At 34.9% G+C, this 10,659-nt stretch overlaps 1 protein-coding gene across 1 annotated transcript; it reads right to left on the bottom strand.

Moving 5' to 3' along the window:
* Positions 1–983: 983 nt before the first annotated feature.
* Positions 984–10,133, bottom strand: LOC108641822 (phosphatidylcholine translocator ABCB4-like; the record flags this gene model as incomplete). The annotated part of the gene is made up of 7 exons (XM_029959476.1): positions 984–1,222; positions 2,007–2,163; positions 3,309–3,449; positions 4,447–4,547; positions 7,509–7,712; positions 8,695–8,778; positions 10,056–10,133. Coding segments are annotated over 7 exons (993 nt in total), but the record flags the coding sequence as incomplete, so codon positions are not given.
* Between the last annotated feature and the right edge of the window lie 526 nt (positions 10,134–10,659).

Here is a 10,659-nt window from a genome sequence, read left to right as displayed (position 1 = left end):
ACAGTTACTGCTTTTAAAAATACACCCCTCTCACCTGAATTCACAGGGCAACTCAGCCTCTGAATTAGCCCACCACTTTTGTGGTTTCTATGCCAGAGGTCTGTGCTTTTCCTTTCATGAAACCGTGGTTGGTTATCCATGAATACAAGGTCAAAAAAATTGGTAAGGAAGACAGATTTGGTTAAACATACTTTTGGAGTACTTGTGCTGCTACTTTCTACAAATCATTTTGCTACACTGGACATGTTTGGGCATTTCGAGTCTCAAAAAAATCTTGTCCATTGCATCTAGGTCTTATTTAAGTATTGCTTCCCTTTTTGTGAGTATCTCTGCAGAGACAAGTTCTGAAATCCTTCTTATCGTCATCTCATCCAACCCAAAATGTGTGCCTTGTTTTTCAAACACAGTCTCTGAATACATGTACATCAAAGAGCAATGGCAATAAACAATACTGTTATGTGAACAAAAATATGTAAAGTTGCTGAATAAGTAATGTAGGAAACTTTACATGTATTTTAGACCAAAATTACTGAAAGTATTTACAGTCTATCACTTGGTATGTGGACACACTCTGAAAGATGTTTCTGACAAGTAAAAATTACGATAAAAATTATTTTTGGCAAGGTTCTCTGGTTTTGGTTTTTCTGAAAGAACATAGACAGCAAATTCTGTTACTACACTCTACAGAAGTAGATATGCATATGTATGTTTCACAAATTTTAAAGTGTTCATAATATAAAAAACTCCGGAAATTTGCTCTGGATTCAAAACCACCATTAGGCCATGGGTCAGGCATATTTTTACCACACAGATCTTGTTTCATTAATTCCATACAATGTGGGAAACTGGGACTTACGTACATCTCATTCAGTTAAGGAGCCCTGATGAGCCAGTGCTGCTTTTTAACACTAAAAATACTTGAAAGAGAAAACTAGAAATATCTATTATACTTTATCGCATCACATAAAACCAGTAAGCACACCCTCACTTAAATCTATTGACACGTTCTTGAAAAAATACTTACCATTTCTCCATCAAGTGGGTCATAAAATCTCTCGAGCAGCTGAACAACAGTGCTCTTTCCACAGCCACTGCTACCAACAAGAGCCAGAGTTTGTCCCTTTTCTACTTTTAGATTCAAACCCTGGAGGATTTTGACCTCTGGTCGGTTTGGATAGTTAAATGCCACATCTTTGATGGTTATGTTTCCCTCAAATGTTTCCTGGAATTAAAAGAGCATCACTGTTACATGTGAAGGAACAAGATTCAGGATGGGAGCGGTTCCAGGCGTGGAGAAAGACATACAGCAATTGACAGGACTTTAGTGTATGGACTTTACTGTTATTAATTATGTGGTTTCATTGTATCCACACTACACAGTGCACAGCCTGGGCATACCCGGGCTTGCCACGAGTTTGCCTGCTCCCTGCTTTCCCGCTCCCCTCTCCGATAGGCTGCAGAAGCTGCAGAGAGGACACAGTTACCATTCGCCCTTTCCTTCCCCGGTTCCTCCCATGTTCCTCCCCCTTTGCCTGTGTCCCTACCCTGATTTGTTCCCCCGTTTGTCTGTCTCATGCTCCACCCCATGTTCTAGCCCTTTCCCCCCTGAACCCATAAAACCTCAGGACACCTCAATGAAGTATTCCATTTGCAGCTCTGCCTTGTCTCTGGACCTGTCTGTGCTGTGTCACGGCCCCATCCCCCCTCGGACCGCAGCAGTTACATCTTTAAGACAATTTCACAGATGATTCTAATAGAATTGCAGAAGTATTTACTCCCCTCCCCGAAATCAATAGGGGTTTTCAAAACAAATGACCTTTTGCCATTATGAGCAAAAGCTGGACTCACAATAGAGAACTTGGTCTATGTTGTGTTCAGATAAAGTGTCAAGAATGCATTGGGAAAAGGATGTAATCAGGAGAGGAAAAATCAGTTTGAGGGAAGTGAGAAGAGTGCTGTTCATATTACCAACAGAAAATATCACCCATTACACATGGCTTACTTACAGGCTTCTGTCCTTCCTCACTGTAACTATCTATTGAGGGCACTCTTTCAAACAACTGAAACAGGTGGGCTGCTGATATCTTGGCTTTAGCATAGTCTGGAGCAAAAGAGCTTGTTTGTCCTAAGGCCATTGCACCAAATACAACAGCTGAAAACACTCTACAAAAGAAATCAGGAAAAAAAATAATCAATAGACAATGGAGAAGAGGACAATGGAAATGAGGCTGCAGCCAACTTTTTCTTTCACTCAGAGAAAAAAGAGGGCTAAATTTAGAAAGAGTAAAGTAGTAACCAACTATTATTGGTTCAATTACTCATTTAGCTCCAGAAATTCCCTTTTTCACCCTCTTTCAATGATGTGAAATAAACATGTCTGCATTCTAAATTCAGTATTTGCATTACTTATTATCACTAATTTCTTTAGTTATTAATACTGATTAAGTATATTAAATCTCAGCTGGGGCTATAAGGAAAGGGTCAATGGATTGCAAAATTGTTACTCTAATCCTGCTATTGCTATGGTTTCCTCTCTATGGTTCCTTGATTTTTGGGAGTTAGTGATCTATTTTTAAGGCATCAACGAAAATAAGAAATCAAGCCTGTAACAAGGTGACAATAAAGATTTAATTTTCTATCACAGCTCTGATGGAAAAAATAGCATGATTTACAATACTGAAATGGGTTGAAAACTATGCTATTATTGCTTTGTGGTGATTTTTATGTAATTTTATGTGATTTTACAGGCTACATTAGAATAGTTTAAGAACCTGCTGTCTTCAGCTATTAATTACTGCCACACAACTGATGATTACTCATCACTGAGAAGTGGTATTTGACATATGAGATATATGAGACTTCTTTTAAAGCAAAGTAAAATGGATTCATTTATTTTAATTTTTGTTTTTTTTTCTCTTCAGAGCTCATAAAGTAATCTGTTTTATTCTGCATTTAAACAGCCTAGGAGAGCTCACACAATTTTAGGTCAAACAATCCCTTTCAAGTCTGACTGAGCCACTGGAAGTCCACTCAGTCAGCTGACTAGAGACATTCAGCTAGCAGATGGGATGCAGGCACTTTCCAACATCTTCCAGTCAAAATGAGCTGTGTTTACCACAATTAGGTTGCCAACAAAAAATTGGTATGATTTTTTGACCTTCTTGGGTATTGAGGTCACTGATATCTATACTGGTAGAATCTCAGTCTTTTCAAACTTGTTTACGCAGCCCTGTATTGAGTTATTGTCTCTTAAATAATAAAGGATTCTTCTGGATAGACAGAAAAAATATTGCAAATGTGATACTTACAAAAACACGTTTTTATACTCCATGTGTCCATTTGCCACTAGATAGGCACCAAACCGGAAACAACCAGCATAGGTAAAGAACATCATTGCTTGTGAAAGGGCAAAACAAAAGCCAAATATATGTGCCTTCTTCACAGAATTTCTGTAAGAAAGAATGCACATTTTCATCAAAGTGTGCAATCATACTTAAGTTCTAATATGCAAATACCAACTGACTTCAGTTGATACTGTTATGAATGGAAAGTGTAAATACACTGAAGCATTAACTAAGAAACATATCTCTGTCTCTTCCAGACAAACTGACCCATAGAGCAATAACTTCTTTTTTATACTAGAACAACAGTAAGATGGAAGTCTCGGAGAAATCCCATCAATGTCAACCCTGAGAATGGTTAGGCACTGTTCTGAAAGTTGTGAGATGTGAACTCAAAACCCAGCAGCCTGAGGAAAAAGCTATGTAATATGTTTTATGTCCTGCACTGTGCTCTAGTCACTCAATTATTATGGTTGATGTGTTAGTGGCATCCTCACAAGTCTCTTAATATATCTGTGTACAGAGGCTGTCATTTCCTTTACTTTTCTCATGAATATCTGAAAATGAAACATTCCCTTCTAGAATAAATAAAACTTTCTTTGAAAGAATCTTTTTAGTTTTTCACTTTAAGACTTTTAAATTTTTATTTAGCCCAGGCAGATTTATATTACTTTTTTTTCAGCTACAAACCAATAAGCAATTACTCAAATATTTTCAGTCCCACTAATACTTTAAAAAATGGCAGAAGGTAATATTCAATTTACATTAAAAAGCTTTTAATTAAATATCAAAAACACTTCAGGTGGAAATTCAGATTAGATCACTTCCAAAGCTCACTTAAAACTAACATTTTTCCAAACCAAGTGATATTGTAATAGAAAATACCAATATTATAAAGAAAATTAATTAAATCAAGTTTAAAAAAAAGTCAGCTGGTGGTGGTTGTGTTTGTTAATAAAAAAATATGCAAAATATTTACATTAATTTTGAGGTAATTAAATTATACATTAAATCATACACACTATCAAAAAAAATCTATTTTTGTTGAAGTAAATATGTGCAATTTATTACAGATTTTTTTTTAGCTTAGTTATTTTTATTATACCTGTATGGTACAATCAAATGTTCTCCATACATCAACTCAAATTTTCTTTCTCGGGTCAAGCTAACAACAGTTCTAATATTTTCTATTGCTTCTGTGGCAATCTGCAATAGAAACACAAATGTTTTAATCAAAAGTTAAGATTGTGTTGCAATTTCTTATCCTAAACTAATAAAACAATTCTGTTGGAATGTAATTTTATATTTTTTATACTGGTTATTAAAATCATGAACGTTTGATATCAAAAATAATAATTTTACATTTTTTTTTTTATGACAATGAGATTTTCTTACAACGCTCAGAATTTTCTGATAAGACCTCTTTAATGTCCTACAAATAAATGGTGAGAAACCATTAGGCAGCAATGACAAGTATGGAGAAGCTATTCAACAAGAAAAATGGGGTATGAGCATTCAAATTCCAGTCCACTGAGTTTGGGCTACAATCAAAATGTCCAGGTTGCTTACGTGCCTTAGAGCCTAACTTAGATCTCAGCAGTAAATATTTGACCTGAACAATAATACATTCTTTAATCTTGCAGATATGTAGACTCGAGTCATTTGTATGCACAAAGGTACCCAGCAACATCTGAAGCCAATAAATGTGTGTCTATATGGGAGTAACAGATTCGAAGCTTTTACATAATCTGTTAAGACTATGGAGGTGCCCACAAAGTCTTCCTCAGTGACCACACAGTGAGGCTAGGAACCTGTGTGGTCTATTTAGTCCATATTAATGTAGAATGGATGATGCTTAGAAGTGACCAACAGATGACACCTGGAATAACCACATCTCTTCAGACCCTGGAACAATGCTGCATCCCTCTGTTCACCTCTGGATGAAACATTGGGCTTGAGTGCACAACCTACATAGCCTCCCATGAAATATGTGTTAGACTGAGTATTCCAGTTGTCCTGAAATCCTGTTGCTCTGGGAGGGCACATGTACTGTATTATAGTTGACAGTCCCACAGGGATGGATATTTTCAATTTCCTAATGCATCTCAAATGTTATTAAACAGCTATATCTAAGCTCTATTCAGCTGCCAATCAGTCTCATTTCTAAGGATGGGTATTAAGCAGGACAGCTGATTTATGAGCACAGATACAGTACAAATGCAAAGTAATGTCTTTTTTTTACCTCAGAACTGTACATACAGCAGGAAAGGAATATGGGCAATACCAACAACAATTTACCTCGACTTTTGGAGGCATTGTATAAAAAAATCATTGTCCTGCTGTACTCAGCACTGGTGAGGCTGCACTTTGAGTACTCAGTTCTATTTTGGGCCCCTCACTTCAAGAAGGACATTGAAGTGCTGGACCATGTCCAGAGAAAGGCAACAAAGATGATGAAGACCTTCAGGGCTTTAACATATTTTGCTGAAATATACATTTAATGCATCATGGTTTGAGTCTAATAAAGACCATAAAGTAAGGTTTTCAGTAACTTAAGTTTGGCAGTCCTTTGCAGAATGCAAATTTCCAGGTAAAACACCATTTTTTCTCAAAAAAATCCTGATTTTTTAAAAAAATGAAAATTTAATAAAATTCCTGTAGTCCAGTCCTTGCTTAGGTGGCCTTGAGAGGGGAAACTCATACATTTCTATGAAAAGTAAATATTTTTTTAAGTTTTGTAAAAATGTCATAAATATTTGTAACACCTGTGGTAATTCTTTGCAATCTGCGGCATTAAAAAAGTCTTTAGTGCCTATTCCAAGAATTGTCAATTTTTTTCTGTCATATCTTACAATAAAACTACATTAAATAAATGTTCAGCCATTAGAGAGGAGAAGGAGAAGAAATGTAGTCAGTTGGAAGGAAAGGAATTGCATTCTTTGGCTTGTATGAAAAAGCCCATGGAAAGATCATTCTGCACAATTTCCTGTGGAGGGACAAAAATGTTTTTCAGCAACTTAATCTACAGACATGATGGAAGGAAGGAAATAAACCTCATTTAGTAAACAGGAGTTACTGGGAGGGTCAATGGATACCTATTCAACATAACCAGAAAGCAATTCATCTGTCTATGCACGGTGAGCCTACTCAGTCTGCTTCTCCAAAATCATTGATTGGAGTGGGAAGGACTCTAATCTAGTTGCCTACATGCAGGTGACTTGTGTCCTTGGAGATGGTCTAGGATACTCAAAACATTTGGGTAAAGCATGGCAGATACAACATAGAGCATAGAGTAGACCCAGGCCCTTCTGAAATGGCAACTGGAGGCCACCCAACTCTATGGCACCTCAAGTAACTACAAGATGACATTACACTGCTAGAACACATGCAGACACATATATTTAAACACCAAATCTGAATAATTATACTACTCCTTATGTGCATGGTCTTAGATAAATGATTTTCCTCTCAGTTTAAAAACAGTAGGACATAGGAAGAGATTTTAGAAAAGTTTTACCTTGAAGAAAGCAATTATCTGGGAAGTGATGAAATAGTTGTTCTGTCCCAAAAGAATTTTTGGAATGAAGTGACATTAAATGCCTTCATTTAATTTGTTAAACAAGAGTCTAGCCTTCTTACTTTTCAGTTCTCATCTTTCTCTTCCACTCAAGAAAGAAAGGAATGGCAAACAGACTCAGAAACCAGTGGGTATATACATATTATCCCTGCAAACACCAATAAGATGAAGGAGGGGAAAAAAAAAGAGCAATATAATAAACATAAGACAGATGACATGCCAAAAAGGGATGACAGGGGAAAAAAAACAAATGAAAGAGAATGTCAAAATGAAGAGTGTTGCAAAATAAAGGAAAACAAAGATGATCAGAACAGGAATGAGAAAAGAATGTGCCTAAATAACATTTAGCACATTCAGGGATTTATCAGTTATAAATATATATATTGGTTAATAACATAATTCTTCAATTATTATTGAAGAGGTGTGATGCTCTGTAGGTCTACTAGTGTAACTACATGGAGTTTAGGCTGTCTGTGGAAGTTATATATTATGAATTGTTCTGTATTTGGAAGTAATACATCCAGTAACAATACTTTGGTAAACATGACTGTATATATTATACAGAAATAGATACATTTCTCTAAACCCACCTTTCCTGCAGCTTCCAGCTCTTTTTTGTCTTTCTTAGCATGCCCAGCCAACATCTTCATTTCAATCATTCCTGCCACTGCAATGATGGGCACAACAGCTAAAAGTAGCAGGGTCAGCTGCCAGCCATATATTAATGATATAATAATTCCAGTCCCCAGGTTGGCTATGTTTTGGGCAATTAATGCTAGTCTGACACCAGTTGCCTGGAAGAAGAAAAAAGGCATTTCTTACTAAAGTAACTGTGATTTAAATAAGAAAAGCATTTTCACACACAATATTCCTGATTCTCAAGGCACTATTTAAAAAGTCTTAACTCAACTTTTTCAAAATAGGAGTTTCTTAAATGCTTTTGTATAAAAATACCTAGATCACATTTATTTCTTCTTTTCCCATGTGCTGATTACTTAAATGTACACCACAATTTCTAAATTCTGCTCTTCAAGCTGAACAAACTTTAACCTCCATACATATTCACATGTACATCTTCACCTTCACATTAAAATCACTCATATTTTGTAGATCATACACTTACTTTATAAGTCATCACACAAAGCCCAATGAAAAAGAAAATTAAATGTTTAACTTCTCCAATAGAAATAAAGCCAAAGATACTTCAGAATTCTTCAGTTCAGAAAAAAAACCACCTCGTAACTTCTTGGAGAAGTAAAAATTTACTTAAGCATACACAAACAATTCCATTCAGTGTACCTTGGCTAGGTATTACAGACCCCTGAAAATCCACAATTTATTTTTAAAGAAACTCCAAAATAAGAGGAAAGAAAGCCTATTGCTTGCATATTTTTTTTTTTAAATTAAGGAATCTGTGTCATCAGAAAAGTAGCAGGAGGTCCTAAGCAGAACAAATTTAGATGCATGTCTTTAGGTGAATAAAACCTCTTTAAACGGATTTCTTAGATAAGAGATTCCCAATAGATTTGTTTAATAATGAAGATCACAATACAGCACAATAGTAAACTTTAGAAAAGGTTTACTTGGAAATTGTTTTGTAAACGTATATTATCATTACTGTTATAATGCATTCTCTGTGCATTCTCTACCAACTATTGCATTATAGTAAATTTTAGTTGTCAAAGTTGAGACTATTATCAACCAGTCACACCCAAGCTGCAACTTTGCTATATGCTAAACCAAATATGAAAAATACCAAACCAAAATTTTACTTACTCCTTTCACTTGTGAAGCATCATTAGCAAGTCTTGTAGTTAGTGCTCCAGTGCTATTTTTTGGATTATCAAACCAGCCCATATCCTACAATAAGAAACATTATGTTTAAGAGCAGTGTTTGGACATTTCATATAAACTGCAAAGTAAATCTAAGGTCTACCTAATACAACTGGGTTCAGTGTCAGAAGACTCTGTATGTGGCCATGCCTCAGTTCTGCATATTTAATTAAGTTTAATTCCTTCATTAATTGTTGGGGTCAGGTACACAGTTTATAATTTATTCACCATGTGACCCAGTATCTGATTTAAAATGTCATCTGTAATGTGCATTGAATTAAGTCCTGGTAAAGTGTTACTGGCATTTCTGACCTCAAGGCTCAATTGAAAGATTGCTTTTTCATTAGATTTGGAGTATGGCTGATCTGTAAGTCATAGTTTTGCAGACTACAAGAGTTTTCTGTCGCATTGCAAATAGTCACATTGACATGAATCAAATTCTGTGTCTACATGTAGCTTTATGAGCAAGAATAAAATCCCATAACTATTCTATTGCATATTTCAAAGTCTAAAATACTGATCCTGAAATCATGCAAAATTAAGGCTGTCTTAGATACCTACATGAATTACTTTAAAACATTATGAAATATTTATATTTTAATTCTCTGAAAGTGGCTTTAGATTTCAATATGCAATCTTATTATTGTGTTAACAAACAAAAATTATGGATTTGGGGGCTCCTTGACAGAGACTTCTAATTTATAAACAAAAACATGTCTATACATACCACACTTTAAATCAGACATTTGAAATAAGAGTTACAATGTAAGCTGTGTTGCATTTCTTTACAGGAGAAAGGGTACCAAGAAAACAAAGCAGGCAAACAAACAGATAATGGGGTACTGCTGGTGCACATCAGCTTGTGGAGCTGTAGTAGCTTGGCTGTAAATCTTAGTCCTTGCAAGGAGCACTTAAAAAGCTCTTGTATTAACTTAAGACCCTTCTTCTAAGGATACTTTGCTTAACCACATGTAACTAACCAAATTGATTTAAAAACTGATTTAAACAATTATCTCTGTAGACAAGTCCTAATATGGTAGAACGATGTATTATACAGTTATTTTATACAAATACAGTCAACAATTATACCAATTATATAATTCTACCAATTATTATTATAATTATACCAATACAATTAATTATTTTGTTACATTTAATGATTAAATTTTAATTATTAAATTGAAAATTTTAATTTAATTGTTAATTATTAAATTACAATTATCACATTGTTATAAAAATAATTGCATTTAATTATAATTAATTGTTTTTAAAACCCCGAAGTTCAAAATATTTATTATCTTTACCTGTCTAAGCATTGCTTTAAATGCCATGAATCGAAGCCTCATTGTAAGAATTTCTCCAGATTTGCCAAATGTGAAACCCTATTTCAGAAAAGATACAATGCTTAGCATACTATTACAGTGTTTGTGTTTATTCAATAAATGTTTTAGATACATCGTCTCTATAACGTCAAGGCACAAAATCTTGCAGTCCTGTTTGCACAAAGCACATACAAAACCACGTTTAATATGCATAAATTCTAGCAGGCTCACAGAACAGACATTCAAATATTCTTTCTGAAAATAATACAGGCAGCATAGGAATATTTCACCACCATGCTTCAAGGAAAATCAACCCTTTGACTTCATTTGTATGAATTGACCTAAGTCAGATTTAAAGAAGTAGCATTTAGGCCATTCATTTTAAGTCAACAATAGTAGGGCAATCTGGATTCACTGAAGTCAAACACATCACTCATATTTAAAACATTGTCTGAACATTTATAAACTGAGCAAACCTATCATAGCCATATACAACTCAGTCTTCTGTACTCAAGGCCTTCTTGCAAGACAATCCCATAAATAAATCAGAAGGTTTTTGCAAGACTGTTTATACTGCTGTCCCAAG

Source organism: Manacus vitellinus, unplaced genomic scaffold (assembly GCF_001715985.3).
Source record: "Manacus vitellinus isolate BGI_N305 unplaced genomic scaffold, ASM171598v3 scaffold_203_pilon, whole genome shotgun sequence".
NCBI lineage: Eukaryota > Metazoa > Chordata > Aves > Passeriformes > Pipridae > Manacus > Manacus vitellinus.
Note: the sequence above shows the minus strand (reverse complement) of the source record. Positions and strands in the feature narration are given on the sequence as shown.